The sequence below is a fragment of the Grus americana genome, chromosome 16 (assembly GCF_028858705.1).
Source record: "Grus americana isolate bGruAme1 chromosome 16, bGruAme1.mat, whole genome shotgun sequence".
NCBI classification, from domain to species: domain Eukaryota; kingdom Metazoa; phylum Chordata; class Aves; order Gruiformes; family Gruidae; genus Grus; species Grus americana.
The window spans coordinates 12179013-12200119 of record NC_072867.1 but is presented as its reverse complement, the minus strand read 5'-3'; the positions used below and the strand labels follow the sequence as shown (position 1 = coordinate 12200119).

Sequence of the window (21107 nt, the reverse complement as noted above, 5' to 3'; positions counted from 1 at the left end):
AGAAAACAAGTCTATTCCCCCACCTCCCCACACCCCGTATTGTTGTTGTTATATTATCTGTATGAACCAGGCATTGGCAAGGAGAAAAAAAAAAAAAATGACAGGACATTGTAAGAGAATTTAATGAAGTGGCTCCAAATATTGTGTCGAAATAAATGAAGTGAATAATGCAAGAGCTCATTCCAGGTCCCTTCTACAACAATAACTATTGTGTGAGCAGCACATCTGAGGAGATGGGGATGGATGGATGAATACAAAGGTGCCACTCCGGCACATTACAGAGCAGGGAACAATGGGCAGCCTGAATTGCTATATTTAATTTCAGTAATACTTTGAGTCTAGATACTCAGGAAGAAAATAGTAGGTGGTAAAAGAGGAGGAGAAGGAATTATCAGCCTTTCTGATCTCACTTAACTATTTTGCTTCTGTTTAGGACGGAGGAAAACGGGCTGATTGCATGCCTGCATCTTTGAACTCCTGCGCGAGCCCATCGTGCGTTTTGAGCAGGTTGATGCAGCCATCGGCAAGCAGAGCTGCTGGCCTCCTGCGAGGAGGAAGACACTCGCTTGGCACTTCCGCTTACAAATTATCTGCCTTTTATTAAAAATATATGCAAGAGCATGCAACAGGAATGTCCCCGAGCCGGAACACTTGGGCTTGCCGCTGCAAAGCTCCGACCTGCAGCCTGGCCCGGGCCCAGCTCCGGCAGCAGAGAGATACAACTGGCCTTATCTCCAGCCCTGAACCTGCAGCGTGTTCGGTTCCATGGACCTCCTGGGTTTGCCAGCACTCGCAGCTGCGCTCAGCAGAGACCTCAGAGCCTGGCATGGAAGCAGGGCTCCTTGCTCGGGCTCTGCTTTTGCAAATGTGGGTGCTTATTCCTATCCCCTTGGTGGCAGAGGGGGAATGATCCCCCTCGGTTTGTGCAGTTGTCAGATAGGGACCTTGGTTTGGACACAGAACCAAGCACAAGGATTCAGACACTGACAGGTTACCTGTTCTCAAATTACTGTGCTTTCCTGCCACTGTCAATAGCTAGGGGACACTTGCTGTCCTCTGGCTCTTTGCAAAATACCTTTTTATTTCCTCTCTCTACATGAAGAATCCTTCACACTAATGCTACCGTTCTGGGAATGGCACTGAACACGCAGGTAATGCACAGTGCTGTCAATAAAGTTTTCGTCTGAGTTTCTTTTAGTCCTGTCCTTGCTCTTTGTAACGTCGGCACCGTCCGAGGCTTCCCAGCTGCTCCCGTTCAGGTGCGGGGGCACAGCCAGAAGCACAGCAGCGCCTGTCCACAGAGGCCACCGTTGCAGGAGCATCGCGCTGCCGGCGACCAGGAGTCGGGGCGCAACAAGTTCCTCCCAGCTGTGACAGCCAGAAATGGTGACATTGGAAATCCGGGTGGGGAAGCAGCAGCAAAAGCCATTATAACTGTTACCTTTGCTTGTAAACGCTCCGTGTGTCTCTGCTCTAATTTTGTCTGACTACCTATGTTCCCCGTAGGGCTGACAGAGAGAAAACAAGCGGTTGGCACCAACCCGCCCCCTCCCAGCTCTGCCACCCACGGCAGGCTCAGCAAGCATCCTTCCCTCCTCGGGAGACAGATCCCGCACCCATCAGCGCTGCCCATCAAGGTTCTCCTAACCCAATTGCAATTCACTGACAGCTTTGCTTGCAAATTCCCTCTCTGCACAGCTCATGCTAAGAGCCTTAATATTCCTGCAGATTCAGAAAGGGGATTTCCAACAAGCATTAGGAAAATTAAACTTCTCAAGAGCTGTCTCAATCTGACAAGCTATTTCTAGCTCTTCAAAGTGCGGTAAGTGAAAATATTAAAATGGGGGATGGGGAAGTTGTAATAAGCAAATGGTGAATTAAGGCTAGAAACGAGGACAGCGTAAGTCTACTCCACATATACATAAGGCATACATATATGTATATACACACAAATACATGAATATGTATTGTTTAAGGCTTCCTGCTGCCTTATAATAGAAAATTATAATCTCCCACCCTTTGCTCCCAGCCGACGCCAAAGCAGCAGATAACGCTAGTGAGTGGGGCATTTCCTTCAGAGATTTGTGCTTTGCAACCACATTAAACACACCCAAGCACCAGCCCTCTCGGGTGGCGGGTTGGGACCTCGTGATTAAACCAGCAACTTTTCACCAAGGACATTTAGTCACGAAGCCCAGAAACGGCAGTTTATTACTGTTCCCCTTCCCAACAGGGCAGGCTACAAATTGCCCCCCGTGTCCCAGCTTAGCTACGTCCCCTTCTGCTCCTTTCTCCCCCTCTCTGCTGTTTTCTCTTTTTCCATCCCCTACAGAGCTTCCAAGCCTACACCCCAAATGGAGGAGAGACTGTTTATAGCCCGGGCCATGCTGGGGGGGGTGAGAAGCTGAACCAGCCTTTCAAGATGTAAGGGTGTGACTCTGAAGGAGGTGAGGGTGATGTGATTTTTTTAGGAGCAACGAAGCAGCATAACTTAGCTGTTAACAAATTTTTCTGTGCTCTGGCATGGCTCTTGCTCCAAAACCTTGAAATTCCCCCTGGTTTCAGGCCTGATTTGAGTAACGGTGCTCAGTTTGTCTGTCTGTCCTGCCTCCCTGCTGCTGCTTTGCAGCAATCATCCCCAGTAGCCTCACAAATCATATTAAAATTGGGTTAGAAGAGCATCCTCTTCAATTACAGTCCCTCATCACTGGTGCTGTAGGAGTGGGGGACACCAGCTCCATAGTAGACCAGGGGACAAAACAATTAGAAGAGCTGAGTAAAATCCTATTGCTCTTCAGGGGCTGGCGTGATTGCGAGAGGTCTATGCGGTGCGATGGAAAAAAAATCTCGCAGCCTGTCAGAAATGCCTCTTCAGCTGTGTGAGTTGGTCTGGCAAAAGACACATTACTGAGTGCCGTATTAAAGCCACAGGGCAGGCTGTGTAGAGAGATAGGTACAGAGCTAGATCTGATCGATACTTGGGATTTTTCAATATTACAAAGTATTTTGCGTTAAGATGTGGCAGCCTGATACTCTTTATTTAAGGGAGAAATACAAAAGGGACTGATTTGACCTTGGTATCCTGACTGGCAGAACAGAAGGAAATGCCAAATGCTAAGAGCAAAGCTATTGATTAGGCCTGAGAGGGAGGGCTGACGAAAGCAAGCTTTGAAAAGTTATTAATGGCAGAGAGGAGCACAGTGATTTGGGGTTTTGGCTTGATGACAACAGGATGGAAAATGTGGGGTCTGCTGTCAATCAAAGGATTTGCTGGAGAAACAGCGAGGCGTGAGATGCATCTGTACTGGTGGGAGAATCCCACCAGAAGCAGAGCACGTGCCTATAGATCATCTTGTCAGGAAGCATCCCAGGAACATCTTGGGGCAGCAGCAACATCGCTTTCCACCAAAGACCATGGCCCCGCTGCGCAGCGGTGCAGGCAGGGCCCTGTCCTGCAGACTTTAGTCCAAGTTAACAATCCAGAAGGTGCAGTAGAGAAAGCAGAGGAACATGGATTATCAGTGCTGGGAGAAGAACTAAGGCTCCTGGGGACCGGTCTAGCGCCTGCTAAGCCCATGCTTCTCTGTGAATACCCAGTGAGATACCCAAGAGCTTGGGCAGCCTTGAGTGCTTGCGCAGGCGGAGGCAGGTAGTGGTACCTGTCGGTGCTGCAGTGGGGCCTCACGGCAGAGCACAGGGTGGAAGAAGGGGTGGTCTGCTCAGAGGGACTTCTGATTTTGATGGCTCACTGAGAGGAGGTTGCTCTGTGCCTGGCTGCTGAGCATCGCCAGGCAGGGATGCAGCTGGGGCTCCCAGGACCAGCTCCTGGCACCCGCCTCTGTACAAGCAGGCAGAGATACAAACATGCAGGAGCAGATGGGGGATAAGCTGCAGTGAAAATCTGTAGCTACCACTGGACCAGTGCTTCTGCTGAAGGTGGCTGGACGCATCCAGCGGGTGCTAAGCTAAGCAGAGCTCATGGACAGTATAGCTCCCTTACTCCCATCCTTATTTCTCCTCCACTCTGTTCATCTGTGCTTACTGGGCTCAGCAAAATGTTAAAAATGGGACTCTTAGACACCTTTGCAGCCTCCTATCATCAGGGCTGAACAGTGAAGCTCTTTGGATTGGTTTTTAGATCATTAATACGATAACTGACTGTAGGAAACTCTAATTTAATTATTAGGAACAAAGGTCTGAACATGAATAAGAGAAGTCCCTGTTACACTTCAAAGCTGCAGCTTTCTGGTGCTGGTAATATTCGTTTGAGTTCTGTCAGGTACCACAGGATTCAGGTACCAAAGAGCTAATATCCAGCCACCGTCAGTGTGCTGGCACAGCATCAGAGTCGGAGAAGCATCTGTGATTGCAGAAGGGGAAAATGCAACAGGCGGCCTCATTTGCACCCACCAAACCAAGGAGGATGTGAGTTCTGGTAGGTGATGCAAACAAACGTGGCTCAGTACTGAACATGTCCCTCCAGGCTCCGGGGGCTGTTTTAAGGAGATAGATGCAGGAACTTGTCGTACGTAATCCGCCAGCCATCTTTACGATGTGACAGGAATTTCTTAATGAGCATCGGCAGTACATACAAACAGAGTAGCAGTGCTGCTTCTCCAGCCATTAATATTACATACGTGGGCTGCTTAATTTGCTGTTCCTCACAGAGCCGGAGCAGGAAGGCTGCATAATGAAGGATTTGTTGACAGAGGTCTTCATATCAAATCAGCAAAATGGTAGAAAATGATCCAGTTTCAGGCATACTTGCTTGACTCATGTAACCTTGGCCCTTCTAACAGTCCTGATTATGGGCACGATGTTCCAGGCACTCTGCTCTTCTCAGCCCTTTTTGCTCCCACTTTTGAACTTCAACCATTAAAGCTTTCACCAGGAAGCCAAACAGCACAGCAACACTCATTAATTTCACAGGAGGGAGGCATTATTTAAGCATGAGGAAGGTGGTGGCTGTTGGAGACCAAGCCCCCCTTCAGAAAGGTGCTTAAACACATGCCTGGAGTTAAGTGCATAAGCAGCCCCTTCTGTGAGTCTGCAAACAGTGAGAAATGAACTGGCAGCAGAACACAAATCCTATCTCCTCAGCACTTTGCAAGTGATATCCTAACTTGTTTTAGAGCTCTCTCGGTCTCCTACCCGTCCCCAGGAGGCTGCTCGTGCTGGGGCCAGACATGGCAGTGAAGAATGGTTAGCCCTGTCTGGGGAGCTCACATTGGCACCACGTAACCTTCCTGCAGGACACAAGCCTCTCCTACTTGCAGCTACGATATCTTGTGTACTCCTGATAGTGTGGGCTGGTAGTAATATAGAACTGATTTTATACAGCAGGCATTGTACCGTAGGCAGTAAGATGTGTCGCTGCAGTGCTCTAACACTGCATGGATGGGATATGGTACTACAATAAACATACAGAAATATGTGGCAGAGTTCCTGGGCTTTCAAGGACTAAATAAATTCATCGCCAAGAGTTTTTTTTAAACGCTTGAGGCATTTTCTAAACACAACATTTGGCAATGATAGATCCTTGCCTGAGTTAATTCCTCAGTGATGCTTACTGGACTTTGCGTGATCAATACATACGTGACTCCAACCAACACTCTCTCCTAAGTGACACGTGAAATACTCTTCCAAGTCGTAGTACATGAGTCCTTTAGCTCTCGCTAAGGATCGTCCAGAAAGAAGCAGCCCCACAGACCACAGGGGAATGAGAGCAGGCAGTCTTGGAGAAGCCGAACATACGCAGAGCTGAACTAAAGTGTCTCCAGTGTGCTCATTTCATTTACATCTCATTCATTATGGAAACGAGGTGTGAAAGGAGTTTCTAGAGCTACTTAGTGCAGGCTGCACATTGATTTAATACCTATTCTGTTTTTTCAAGTCACTTACCTCCATAGAGCTCTTGTTCCAAACCAATTATTTAGCTGCATTTCTCAGACTTTGAATTCACTGAAGTACTAATGCAGCTTGGTCTAAACCACTGTATATTTAAGATTGCTGAAGGGGAAGCCTTTAAAATGAAGGAAGACAGTAAAGAACCAGCTTACCTGATTTATAGGAGAACCAAGTTTCTACTCCTGATTGCATTTATGCAGAAAGTCTCAAAAAAAAAAAGCCAAACTGCATCAGATATGTTTTCTTTTGTTAACATGCCTGTATCAGTCTATCAGTCTAGCTACTCACATGAAAGGAGGCTCAAACAGGAAAATAAGGAGGCAACTGGAAAAAAAAAAGTAATTAATAACACTCACAGGAGACCGCTTGCTATCAGCAGGGCTCTTTATGAGGCTTAAGAGATTGCCAATGGGAGCCACAGCTGCAAAATATTATGAGCATGCAGCATCTAAACACCATCACTGCTTTTATGATGGGGATCAGAATTTAGCCCCCTTCATCTGCCAAATGGGATTCTCATCTGATTGCCTAGAACACAAGCTTTCCCCTTGAGATGTTCCATGGTGCAGAGGCTCTCACTTAGAAGTCTGGACCCTGTGCTGTGAGAAAAGTGGATCTACACACACACATCCCAATAGATAGATACATAACATACACAGGTACATACAAAAATCTCTATAGGAAGTTGATTTATTCTGCTATTAGCAGATTAATTAAGAGTGTTTGCTTGCATACAGGTGGCCACAATCCACTCTGGCTTCTCCTTGAGCAGAGCTCAGGGTCCTGCCCAGCGGCTGTGACACATTAAAGGGTGTGGGGGGAGTGATTTCTCTTTCAGGTTTTGCCATAGATTTCCTATGTTACTTTGGGCAAATCACTTACCCTTGGTGTTCTCCCTGTCAATAAGGAATCCACCTTCCTCAGAGCACTTTGAGATCTACGGACAAAGAGCACTCTAAGTACTAGGTATTATTTATAGTATTGCCCTATGGATAATAGCAAACTACAGCTGTTAGAGACAGCAGGGACCTCTGAGCAAGCAGAAAGGCATAAATCTGAATGTCAGTATCCTTAGCGTTGTAGCTGGCGGCTGTTTTGTCCTAGGAGAACATTTCAGTGGTTTGTGCTACCAGATGAACTTGCTGTTAGTTCTTCATGTTCCCCAGAGGCAGCTAACGCAGAAATCTGGATTTACCGTAGCAGCTCATTGGTAAAGCAATTCTGACAGCCTGCTCCCAGCGTGGCTTGTACCTGCTCTTTCCGAAGGAGAAAGATTGGCCATCCAGTGACGCTTTTGCAAGGCAACCTTGCATGCGTGCACACGTCTGATCTGCGCAGACTGCTTGCTGCGATTTGGCCACTTTTACTCTGACCTCCACATTACTAAGAGTAAGTCTCTGTGGACACAATGTAGTGATGTGCAAAAAGCACCCAAAATAGCTCCAGAGTTGGAGGCAAGACTGCAGGCCAGAACGCTGCTGAACTTGGCTGGGAAGTTGCAGTACTTCGTTACGGCACCAAGGCTGCTTCTCTCACCTGAGCACTCATCCAGAGCTCGTCTGGGCCCTGCCCTGTGCTGTCCTCTCTGTTACACTTTGTCCTTGGCCTTGCATAGGACTGAGTAATCCAGGCCTTGATGAGAGGTGCTGAAAGAAAGCAAAGACCAACAGATGTGCACGTATTGATCTCCAAAGTCTTGGGCACATTTACCCTATTTACACCAACTTACTCTTTTAGAATTGTCTTCAAAGGCCTTCAGCCAAATGTGGATCTTCCCAATCGCACCAAAATCAGAAACTCACATATCAGGCTTTCAGGCTAGAAATACGCACGTGGATTTATTTGCAAATAGTTTCAAATCTTGGAAGGGTGACTTGGTGCAAATACATTTGTAGCATAACATGTTGTTGATGTTATATCTTCTCCCCCCAACACTGCACAATGTAAAACTTTGTGACTAGATGGTGCCAAGAGCCTTAATTCACCGTTTCATCAAAGGACAAGTCTCCATACTGCTGCCAGTCTCTTTTAGGGTAAACGTTCTGACAGTGAAAGGAGAGAGGCGTTCAGAGTAGGAAAAAAGATGAAGCCACTAAAATGCAAATTTTATTCACAGTTGGCATGTTTATAAATATATATATATTACATTCTTACAATCTACAGTACATTCTAAATATAGAGGGATTCGATCTAAGTGTTTGTGGGAGGGCGGGTGTGTATTAAACTGAGCAACCTAGATTCAATGACAGAAAGAGACTTAACAGTAAAAGGAGGGCAAGGACTCACTCTGGAAAAGAAAGGAAAACTTGAAATATAAGTTGGATTTTAGTTAGTGCTTTGGCACTTTGCCACTGGTCATTGGAGACTGCTTTTGGACCTCACAAAAAATGTCATGGTTTTAGGGCTGGAGGGCACATCGGATTCAAAGGGTAATCACTGAAATCCTACCATATGTACATCCTTATCAGAGGAAAACAAAAGATAATCATCACCTCTGGGAGAAACAAATGTTATCTCCTGAGTTTAGCTGTTCCGGTTTCAACGTTGAATGTGCAGCACTCCTCTGCGACCTTCGCGTGTCCTCTAAACGTGCTGAGCAGGGGTCTTAAGAAGCATGAGCAGAACGAACTGAACAACCTGACCTCTCCCAGGGAAGGGGACGGACAAAAAGGCAGTTGCTGTTGGTGTCCAAGTTCAGCACAACTTACACTTACCCAAGAGAGAGTGGCCAACTTTGGTAAATGACAGCATGTAAAGCAAGTACCAGCACGGTACCAACAGTGTCTGTGCTTGGCAAGAGCATGCCGTGGAGAAGCGAGTGAGCGTGGAAGGGAAGGAAGAAACCACAGGCTTCCAAAGCTGACTGATGCTAGTAAGTGCCCTCAGGATACCAGATGGGGAGTGCTCCAGGGAAATGGCTGGGAATAGAAATTTGGAACAGGACAATCAAATAAAGTGGGCTTTTAAAAATAGCTTGTTCTCTCAAACTTTCCAAAACAGACCTTCCTTTATACGAGTGATATTCTGAGTATAGATAATATCTTCTCCTATTTTACAAATTAAGAAATACTGAAAATTGTCTGGCAAAGTTTATTACCTTGGCATCTACTTAAAAAGAGAGTTTCAGTTTTAACTGTATATGTGGATCCATTCTCAGTGCTTGGGAGGCAAACATGCTGGTTTGTAAACAGCCCGGTTACTCCTTTTTCCCCTCCAGATTCCTTGGAAACTTATGACTTTTCAGGTCTGGGAGCTGCTTTGCTCACACTGTTGGTTTTTGTCAGCTTTAAACTAATGTTCTTGGATAGATATTCTCTGCATGTGGCTTGAATGACATGCTCTCTTTGTGAATCTATTTATTTTGAGACCAATTTTTTGCTTTTAACCAAAGCTTGCAATATTGAACAGTAGAGCTGTGTGAACTTTGTAATATCCAAACTGCACTGGAGTTTGTTATATTTATTGATTTCCTGGGAAAGCTCAGAGAATGAGACCGTATTATTTTGCTAAGTTTTTTTTTCATGTTACCATGCATCAAAAAACCACACACATCTCTCACTTCCATCTCTGAGCACAGAGAAGACTTGAATTGTAAGAGCTGTCCAGGATCTCTGCTCTCCCAGCTGCTTTTGGGTGGTTTCTTGGGGCTCCATTGAGTTATTATCCACCAGCTGATTCTTGTTATCAATACAACAATTCGCCCCCCTACCCAAAATTAAAGGCAGAAGGTGAGTGAAAAACAAATGAACGAACAAACCAAACAAAAAAGTCTTTTGTGTCTCATTACACATTTTCATGTAATCTCTCCATATAGTTTTTAAGTTCTTTGCACTCCCCCAGGTCCATATCCTGGCAGACCCATTTAATGTCATCCTCACTACTCATCAAGATTGAGTTGACAGTTGGACACCCATCATCAGACGAGATGGTGGTAAAGGTGGTGAATTTAACTCGTTTCCTCTTAGAGGTAGGAGAAGTAGTTGGTTCACTTTTCTGTTCCTTCCCTTCAGTGAATGTGGACTCAGTAGACCTGAAAGATTGTCCATTAATATTTTTGGCAACATTTGTGTTGAGGAGATATTTGCTCTCTTCGAAGTCCACTCCTCTGTCAATGGCTGTGATACGTTCATCTTGTTGGGATGAGAAATTTATGTGATTCTCCAGAAGTTCTGTCCTGTTGCTGAGCCCAACCCAGTCATGAGAGTGGCTCATGCCTTCTTGCTCTTCAAAGGGAACTTGTTTGTTTCTGTACTTCAAAGCAAAAGTGACACAATTGATCAGGAAGACCAGAATCGCCAAGCAAAAGACTCCCAGAAGAGCATACATTCCTATCTCCAGATCGCTGAGTCCCCTAGGGGTCTGGACCAGGTCATTCTCTTCCAAGTCTCCGTTGTTTCTTGGCAAATCCACCTGCGCAGGGAAGCTTGTGAAGTCTATTGGGATGTTCTGCAGATGACTGTCATCATCCAGGAGGCTTTCTCTGTCTTCTTTTTTACTTAAAATAGACCTTTGAGTGGTGGTCCCTTTGCCTTGCTCTTGGCCCATTGAGGAGCTGTAGTACTGGCCGTCTAGCCCAGCTCTTTCCTGCAAAGTGGTTTTCTGACGCCGGTCACTGGCATGATTTTCTAGGTGGACACCTGCACCCCTGTGTTTACTGTCACTGATGTTAGGGTTGGCATCACTCTGCCCAAACTTGACTTTAATGGTACCACTTCCAACAGCTAGGATGCTCTTTCTTTTGGATTTCTGGCATGATTCACTGATCACCATCTCTACCTTCACCAGTGTCCCCTGGCCTTCTGTCTCAGCAGCAATCACAGGCCACTTGAATTTGGGGTCATGGTGAATGGAGACCACCTTCTCATCCAGAGATGTAGCTGACAAGGAGAAGTCTTTAGAGTCATAAATATCCAGGGGCATGACAGATCCATCACTGAACTGGATCCAGCAGCTGATGGCTGCTTCCTATAATATATAAAACAAATATATGCACACTCAGAATAAACATCGAGGGAAATATGTTCTGTCCTGGTCTGTTACCTCCTCCTCACAAGATCCATATACCATTTATAAGCAGAAAAGAAATAAAAAGGGAGAGCAATAAAATTAATACCTTGCCAAGATGTAATGAGAAATACTAGTTTAAAACACTCATTGATAATAAGATTTGTTTCCCCAAAGGTGCTTAAAGGAGCTGTATCCCCTGGGCTCTGCAGAATCTACTTCAGCACCATAATAAATTGCATGTCAGAAAGCATTACCAGTGACTGAGATCATTTATTGTTGTATATTTAAAACAAGAAAAAAAAAATCACATTATTTCTAAACTGCTTAAAATACAAAGTCTCCTCTTGTTACACACAACACATGTTAAAAAATACCCAATATAGCAAGCAGGTCCGTATATGGCTCCATACCTTCAGTCCTTGATTTTTGTCTCTCAAATTAAATAAGTGTTTTGTACAAGCAGAGGAAACCAATCAGTTGCTTCTTTAGGAAATAGCCAGGGTCATTTTCATGCTCGTTAGCAATTAAAAGCAAGACAATAATGAAGTTTAATCTTGTGTCACAGCAATGCAGATTGTATACTTCAGAATGCATGGAGACTTATTGAATGCAAATGGGCCAGACCTGACTACTAAGTCTGTACTTGCATTCTGAGAACCTTGACTTTTGGCTTCTAACTTGAAACATTTTAAAGTGTTCTTAAATTTCACAAAACATGTGCTCACCCATTTCTGAAAATCAGGTTCTCTAAGGACTCTCAAATGACTATTGAAAATTGTCGTGCTACCTGAAAAAAATCTTGGCATTCACACATAAATTATTTACAAACAAAATTCAGATTGCTCTCCTGGAATCTAATTCCTGCCTCTGATGGTCTGACTTGCTCCGTTTTGGCTGGAATATTTGCACCTTATTCGATACTGGAGAATTCCATATCAGAAAGACTCCTGCCTTGATGAGTGGATTCTTTGGTGTCTAAAATGATGTGAGCTCTTGTTTGGTAAGAGTTGGGATCATCCTGCTCTGAGGGAGAGCCTGACAGACAGACAAACACCCAACCAAAAGATTAATAACTGTACTTGCTGAAAGCATGATTATAAAAGTCTTGTTTCTTTAAATAAGCAGTTTTTCAAACAAATGCTATTTACATTCTAACTCAACATATATACAGAGAATAAATATTTATTATTATCTTTTAAATTGTTTCTAGCACATAGTCATTCACCTGTTTGGATGACAGAATAAGCCTCCGGTCTTTTGGGATTGCATCGTGCATAATCTACTGGCCTGATTCTGAAATCCGTACAGCCGTAAAGCTCCCCGTGCTTCAATGGGAGATTTGCTTCTGTCTCTATTTCAGGACAGAGCCCTAAGACTTTGCTGACACTGTCATAAATCCCGGCTTTGTGTTTATTAATCTTTGGATATTTCTTGAAGGCTGCATAGAATTTATGTCATCAACTCTCATCCTCCCACTGTGTTGCTTAAACCTGCATAATCATTTAATAATTTTGCCTTGCTTTGCTTAGAGGGATTGTGCTCTGAAAATCATGCACTAAGCAATGGAAGGAATCAGATGCCTTTCAAAACGGAGTCAGCCCTTGAAGGGTGGAGCTGCACGTCCTCCTTGCTCGTTTAACACCGATCCAATGTTGTTCTGACTGTCCCCCTGCATCCAGAAAGGGACTCATTCTAGACTCCATTTCTGGGAACTGAAATGGGCAGCATACTGGCACTACATGCCATCAGCCCCAGCTTTTGGGCTGATTTCAAGGCAGTTTGTTTAACTCCCCATGTCAGCAATGGATTAGCTCACTGGCCTTTTTTCTAGCTGCCTGGCATTGATTTCTTAACTCCTGGACTACTATGGGAGCCTGATTTGTATCACCCTATAAAGACAGCAGTTCTGCATTATTTCTCATCCTGCATCCCAAGGATAAGACCCTATGATGAATTAAAGCGTCTCAACAGTTGGCCAGATTTCAAACGTGCATGCCATGATCATTTACCTTTAAAGCTCAGAACATGTTTAAGCGTTAAGAGCTCAGTGCATCCTTGATGTAAGTCCCAGACTGATGGATTTGGGTTGAAAAAAACGTTTAAATTTCAAATGTAGAGAGAAGCACCAGGACAAATATCAAGCAGGGACTGACGGGGACATGGAAAAGTCCAAAAGCCCTTGGTAACTGTTGGTTCCCTAATGTAGGGACTAAGAATAACAGAGAAACAAAATTGGTTTATGAAATCATGAATCAGGAAATGAGTCAAGGATGCTGATTCATATTCTAGTAATGAATCAGAATGAAAGGGATGTTCCACAACTTCTTAAAATGCTCTTGGGAAGTAAGTAAAGGAAGAAGCGTTTGGCACTATGCAAAACACTTTCTCATTTAAAAATGTCCTTAAAGGGTTGTTTTGGTTGCCTGTGGTGGGAGGCTGAACTTGTCAATCTAGTGGGAAATATCTCCTCTGATCTAGTAGGTGCTGGATGGAACAGAAAGAGAGAGTGTGTGTGTGTGTGTAAAGGGACTGCTGTTGCTTAACTATGACACATCATTGCATTGCATGTGTTACTTATGGGATGCAGCCACGACAGATGGAGCCTGTTTGTTGACTGGGGTTGTGTAGACATAGTGCTATTTTTGTGAGACCTTTCATTTTTCCTTAGGGTACCTGGTGGCCTTCAGAAAAAAGTGCCCATAAGGAAAATGTTTTGTTAGCGTATTATTAATAAAAATCTGCTTGATTCCATCAGCTTGTAATGTTGGGTATGGTGAATCAGAGCGGTGTCCTTCCACAACACAATACACATGGGCAACAGTACCTGCTTCGGAGATTGGAGCAGCTCTTGCGCTACTGCTGTAGCAAAGATGGCCTTATTGCTTCCTGGACTGAGCTGCAGAGAAAGCGACAATCCAGCCACCAGCTGCACTCCCAGGTCAGTTATTGTCACCTTCTCATCCAGAACTGTCACTGTCTTCTCAGCCAAGATAGCATCTGAAAGGGGGGACAAAATCTGAAAAGAAAAATCAAAGTTAGCAACGGCCATTTTGCATAGCACCAAGCAAAATAGCTATGTGGAGCTACTGTAATACAGATAAGTGATATTTATGTTAATGGGCAGAATTAGTCGTAGCAGACAGACACTATTAAAATATGATTAAAAATGGCTAGTCCCATTTTATAACTCTTCGACAATAATAGGGTGCTTATAACATCTTTTACCAACGTAACTGTAATCAGCTGTGCCATTTACCTCTGCAATATGCTAACCACATCTGTTTCAGATGTATTAACTATGCAAATGTAATCTTTATGTGAAATGCAATGATTTGATTAATAATCGTGGTTTTAGGTAGCATATATATAATGCAATCTGTAGATTTGTATAAAACTCATCAAATAAGTGGCATTTATTTCTATCGTCTAGAAAGAAAGGCTAATGTATTGCTACAATAACCACTTATGGTACTGTATACAAAATTGACAGAGAAAACTTATTTTGGTTAAAAAAATGTGCACGGAGGTCAGTGCACTGATACGTGACATCCAAAGATGCTCATTAGCAAGCAAGTTGAATTTAATGATCCATATAGGGTACAGAGCATTTTTCAAGCACTTTATAAGAGGTATTCTTTAAATATAACTTGCTCTCAGCTTTTTTCCCTTGGATTTTTCTTTCCGCAGTTTTATGTGCATTTGTTGGAGCATTGTAAGTCCCAGAGCTTTGGAAAGTCATTCAGAAAATCTTTACAGATTTTGCAGGAAGTCAAAAATCTCGAATCCAATTTCTCCAGCCCTGACAACCTGTGTTATCGACAGGTACGGTGGTTGTTTTCTGATTTGACAGTTTGGGATGATGAGCATGTTTGGAGAGCTAGATAGCTTAGTTGTCACATATCGGTCTTCGAACAGCATTCTAGAAGCGCCAATTGTTATTATTGCTTTGTGCATATTCTGAAATATAACCTAACATCCGCATTTCCTAACACACTCCTTGAGCCTGCAAGATGTGCAGGCATTTGATCTCATGGGACTTATATTTCAGTCTCAGTTCCTCAACCAACACTAGTTAATTTTTATTTTACCCTTTACTCTGTCAATGCAGGCTTTGAGAAGACTGAGCTGTTTCACCAGCTATGTGCCTTGCGATAGCCCATATACTGGCTCCAGGTTCAAAAAAAGCTTTAGCCAAAAATAATCAGAAACAGCCTCCAAGTATACACGTTGGACTAAATTTACTAAAATTGCAATCTACATCACTTTGGGGCACAAGATAAGAAGAGAAAACCAACTCTTCTGTGTCTTCCATCCCTTGCTGCAGTTCTGCTCCATTCAAAAATTCATGGCTCTGATTTCTGTTGCTTGATGCAAGAAGCTGCTGTACATCTCATCAGTACCTCGGTTCCCAAGGTGGTGGGTTAATGGAGGAAAAGGAAGAAGTAATTAACTGTACCTGAATTGTCGTCATTCCAAGCTCCTGCCCAATCAAAACCTGTCCGTCCTGTAGCTTAGCGATTCTTGGCTCCTCCACCTGCATGAAGTCACTCACTAGGTCGGTGATGTCAATCTGCCAGTCAGAACCCAGTAAATAGCTCAGCTGGCCGCCGGGGTCTGAGGCTTCAGCTACAAACTGCGTGAGGACTCGCACCATCGCATGTTGGTACTGAAGGGCACAGCCTCTTCCCTTACGTTCATCCTCTTCTTCATCATCGCTGTCCCTGGCTGGTCTGGTAGGACACCAAGAATCAAAAATTAATTGAAACTGGTGCTAGCAAAGCTTGCAACAGGAGAGCTATTGCAGACACAAGTCTTCAGCCCAGTTGCTGGAATGAGGGACCTCTGCCCTCTTCTGTCGCTCTGCTGAAGCTGCTTCTTTCAGCACATTTCTGAAATCAGTCAGGTTCCCCCACTTTTATCCTGTTTCCCTTGTTCACAACTGAGATATCCAGGCTGCCTATGTCTTCAAAACAGCTGCTAAGATCACCAACTGGCCTGCTAGCTTTGCTACCGCATGGTCCTCTCCAAATATCTCTCATTATTTTCCATGTTAACTCCTTACTTTCAGGACCTTCACACTTTTCTCTTTCTGGATCTTTCCATAAACATCTTTGTGTTGCCATGGAAATCTCCCCTGTCTGCACTTACATACGCGTCCCGTTCTGTATGTCATTCAGGCTGAAATCACATCTCCACCAAAATCCCCATCTCTTTGCTGTGATACTAACAGAAACATGGTAATAAATGATGTCTTCATAGGCAGGTGGGAATAGCGAGTATCTACTTTATCAATTTGTTCTTCTTGTTCTTAATAACAATGACAACAGATACACACAGTCTAGACCTGCCTACATCCACCTTCTCTGCTGCCATTCACGTGCCACTGACCTGTGGGCACAAACAGTATTTTTAAAGCCCTAGTGTATCAGTGTCCTGACTTTGGGGCACTGATCAGTGCCACTGGACCCTACTGTGATATGAAACAAGTATGTACTAACTGTTATCGTTAACAATGAATAAATTAACTGGCAGGACCTGTGAACCAGGCTGGAGACTGACCAGCCTTGCCAGAGTGTCCTTGTTGGTGTCTTCTGCTGCCTCATGGCTGAGCCTGCCCAACTTGACCAATTGGCTTTTTTCATCTCAGTCACTAGCGCTGTAAAAGGAAATTGATTTCCAATGCGGGATCGTGCAACCTGCAGTTTCCATTTCCCTCATAAGTCCAATGCAGGAGCCTATTGAATAAATCTCTGGTGACCTTCAAATTTACACCGGAATTGCATTAAGGCCAAATGAGCATGTTCAGATCCACTGGCCCTGACAGGTCTTTGGCACAGCCTGGAATGAACATCCTCTAATGAAACCTACCTCTTATTAGAGATGATGGGGACTCTCCACCCCTTGATCTGATTTAGTTCTGTGTCAGAGACCTCTATCTGCAGCGGGAGACGAGGAACCCAGACTGTCATTTCTAAAGGGGCACTCAGATGCTGGTAAGTAAAATTAACTATGACATTCACTTTGCCTTTCATTTCCTTCCCATTGACAAAGACATAGTCACATCTGTCAGAAACCTGAAAAAAGGAAAAAGAAAAAAAAATTAATGAGTCTCTTCACAAATTATAAAGTATACCACATGCTGGGAAAGTGAGTGGAAGAGAAAGGATATAGGTTCAAACTAGCTCCAAGTTCAGAGGACAACTAGGAATAACAAGAAAGGTGCCTGGTGTGCCCTTAATAGCCTAATTTGGCATCATTTTAACAGGAAGGCTTTTTCTGCTATAAACATTTCCAGTATAATCTAAGATAAAAAAAACAGCTTCTTTCTGTCCTTAATTCCCACTCCAACACTAGGAGACTCCTAGTATAACGGCACCAAGAGAGGATTCTCCTCCCCTTCCCAAAGCTCAGTCACACTCTAATATTCTCCTCCTCTACTTTTTGTGCAGCCCGAGGAATATACCACATACCTGCGGGGAGGAACAGGTAACTGCCTGTATACAGAACTGAATAGGGGACAAATTTCTCTAGTCAACCCCAAACTGGGACAAAGGGTTCTTCAGGAGTCCCGTTACAGCTGTCAGGGTGTGGGGCGCTCACGTCAACCAAAAACTTATCACAGGGAAGAGCTCACTGGTGCCCAGTGGTGTTCCTTGGGGCCAAACAGCCTCATCTCTGCTGCAAGCCTGACAAAGGTCTTACACACTGTTTTGCTCAAGCTAGTCCTGATGTCACTTTATTTATTACCTGCAGCTCTGGACATCAATATTGCTGAGAGTTACTAAATCTCACTCAAGCGATTTAGCAGCTATTGCAAGGATCTAGGTGAGCTGACAGGACTTGTTCATTACAGCTAGTTAAAATATATGAGTAAATGTACATGTCAAATAATTTATTAACTACCACTTTACCGTGCTGATGATCTGAAGAAATGATCTATTAAAACCCTGAACTCTTTTCACAATCTATTACCAGCCAGACCTTCTATTCCATTCTGTAGATGTATTTAATATTTCTGATTCCAGAATGCATAGGCTCATCCTCATCTGAATTTAATACCATTTTCTACTTTTCTGTTTAAATGCTAAATGAATTTAAATCGTATTTGAATATCACCAGCTTTTGTAGGAGAATTTGCGTTTGTAAGATTATTATCTTTAAACAAAAACAACCCCCCTTGCAGACAGATCCATAGCAAATCCATTTCCATCCTTGCTTGCCTGAGCCTAGGTAATGTACCAAAAAAGGTTATCATGATTCTTTCCATGCTTCTCCTGCAAGCAATGTCTGTTTTAAGGGCAAAATCTTATAGTTGCCATTGGTTTCAGCAGGAAAGTAAGGAGTATATTTACAGGCAGAATTATGGGTTTTGGGATATTCTCATGTTAGTGTGTTTTACACTAGCTCTTAACGTCTCATGTTAGGATCCAATCTCATGCTGCACAGCAAGAAAACCTAGCTGCCGTTAAAAAATGCATGGGAGCATGCAACACAAGGGAAGGACCTCCCAGCAGGCAGCCGAGCACAGACAAGTCCCGGCTCCGGCTGGGTCCTGTGTCACTAATGTAATACCCACTTCATCACAATGCTCATCCAGACTGGCCCGAGCTGAGGAAGATGAGACTCTGCAAAACTCCTGGAGAAGCTTCATGTGAGCCTGCAGAAATGGCTACAGAGAAGGCTGGAGGCATAAGCACATCCCCCTTCTGGGAGCAGCACGTCTGGGCAGCAGCAAAAGAGCAGACATTATTCTTGCATCCTTGCAGAAGGCACGCTAATGTAAGCGTAATATTTTCAGGGTAAGAACTACATCATACTTCCTACCTGCACTGCCTAATAGCCTGTCTGACAGGCGGGAAGTCAGAAGACCTTCAGGCAGTGCCTGGTACACGTGCTCCTTCTCCCACCCCATGGGGTACCCTGGTTCCGTAAGTGGAAATCGTCTGTTCCTTGCCAGCACTGCACTTATCCCTATTGGCTTTTTGTATTTTAAGTGCTATTCTCAAACCAGACAACTCTCCTATGTGCTATAAGCTCTGTCTGCTGCTTTCTACCTTTCCTCTTTTCCTTGGGATTCCAGTGAGCAGAAAAAACAGGCAGCGTCTCAAAGTGTTGATTTCCACCTGAGAGGCAACAGATCAACGCTGAAGACGAGGCGGCTCCATGGAAAACATTCTGCCTGGGAGCTGATCGCCCTGACGTCCTTCACTTGTCTTTGTGCTCTGCGGGCTGGACCGCACGTACAAGGATTTTCTTTAGTAGGGCATGAGGCCAGGTACCAGCTTTCAGTGTGACTTCCTCACCACCTCTGCTTCCAGCTAGCAACACCTCATATTTGTGAATCTTAGCTAATTAACACATTAGGCAATTAAATGTCCCCACGGGTGATCAACCTAGGACTGAAAGCATTTCCTAGTGATTTAAGGTAACAGGTAAACTTCTGTGCCTTGCAGCACAGAAATCATAGTTGAGGGATGTTTCCAAACCACTGCAGTGTCCTCTGCAGAGCAGAGCGCTGAGCCCCTGGAGCCCTGCTCCCCAGCAGACCTCTCCTGCCATCCCCTGCATGTCCTCTGCTCTGCACCTGCAACAGGGCTTCTAGCAGGGGAACATCCTTCCACCCGGGTAAGGCTTCCCTGTCTGAGCAGTGGCTTTTCAAGCACACCTAGAGAGTACGGGTGGGATTTTGCTGTTGTTTTTATTGGTCTGTGTGTGTGTGAAGAGCAGTTCAGCACACAGAGGCTGGAGCAAGGCTGAGAATCTCCCAGGCAATAGAGGTAACTGCTGAGTTATGCTAGTGAGAGATGGGAATCAGACTCTCTGATTTTAAATTCATTAATGCTCAAGCAATAGCAAGAGAAAGAAAATTTGGCAGGCAAACAGACCTCAGTTCCAACTTTATCAGGGTTTATTACAGAAAGGAGAGTTAAAATAAGAATCCATCCCTAAAAACCTACTATATGAATGATTAAACAAATACCATGACCTTGTGCTTTCAAGATTATGATTTATAAAACAAACTGATGGTCAGGAAAAGAATGACTAGGCTTGGGATACCCGCTTTCTCCTGTTTCCCTTTCTGTAAGCGAAGACAGCAACAACTATGAGCTCATTCAGTTCCCAGCCAGCCCTTCACTGTTTGAATGAATAAGCATCACTGTTCTGCTGCAGCTTGCACGCAGTCCTAACAGAGCAACATCAAAACATGGTGCAAAGTACAGTACATTTTCATAAATCAGGCCAGGACATTCAGAAACAGGTCATCAATAGAAAGGCAGATTAGCCATGCCCGTGTTACTGCAGACACATCCGAACCATTCATCTTCCAGCACAAGAGAAAGACTAAAAAGATGTAGAAAAAGAAGAAAAACGAAGCTTCTCTATCTCTTTTGAGATTGAGTTTTCTAAACTGTTGGAAATGAGTGAACATTTTGTGAAATGAGTTTGATGAGACTCAGCTGAGCCCCAGCAGGGCAAACATGCACGCGAGCACAGACCCGCCAAACGCAGCTCAGCAGCTGGCAGCCTCCGGGCAGTCCCCGCGGCTGACACAGGCGGCCGGAGCGACCAGGTCCCCCCTCGCACGGCTTCTCCGTGTTAATGTTGATGGGAGAAGCACAGAGAAACTTCTCCTGCCATTGCCTTTTCCGAGCCCGCGTGCCTCCTTTCCAATCTGTAATGGATTTCAATTCCTCAGTCCGTCAAGCGGCTCCTTTTCTTTAGCGTTAATTCATATAAACAGCCTTTAACTACCAGCCCTCCTGCCTGTACTACAGCTCTTGCTGTGCACGCCTCGCCACACACAACAGGAATGGCTGTGGTTCAAGTTTATTAAACGCACGAATGGAGCGGCCGCACATACCCTCGGATACGTGTGCGCGAGTGTGCGAACGAAAGAGAGGGTCGGTGCTAACCCAACAAACAGCTTCCCCACAGTTAGTTACTAAGGGAATTATGAGGTTGCACAAACTTTGTCCCAAACCAGACAGATTTCAGAAGACTATCAAGCACGTTATAAAATGCAATAGGAACTACAAAGGGGCTGGAGCAGGGTGGGTGTTTTCTGGGGAAAACCGATTTGTTTTCTTTCCAAAATTTGAGGACTCCCACCCATACCTCCTTTTCCTTTCCTCCTGCCTTTGAGTTTTGATATCTCAAGGATGGTGGCTCCAGTTTTCAGTAAAGGTAACAAA

General features: G+C 44.4%; 1 protein-coding gene across 1 annotated transcript in view; it reads right to left on the bottom strand.

The window, feature by feature from the left end:
- Positions 1 to 7991: 7991 nt before the first annotated feature.
- The window catches only part of TMEM132D (transmembrane protein 132D), a 267820-nt gene continuing 254704 nt past the window's right edge, over positions 7992 to 21107 (bottom strand). The window contains exons 6-9 of the mRNA XM_054844296.1: positions 16783 to 16988; positions 15371 to 15644; positions 13739 to 13930; positions 7992 to 10872 (exon numbers count right to left, since the gene is read on the bottom strand). Coding sequence (XP_054700271.1) covers positions 9691 to 10872; positions 13739 to 13930; positions 15371 to 15644; positions 16783 to 16988 — 1854 coding nt within the window. The 3' untranslated portion in view covers positions 7992 to 9690. The remainder of the gene's footprint in view (positions 10873 to 13738; positions 13931 to 15370; positions 15645 to 16782; positions 16989 to 21107) is intronic.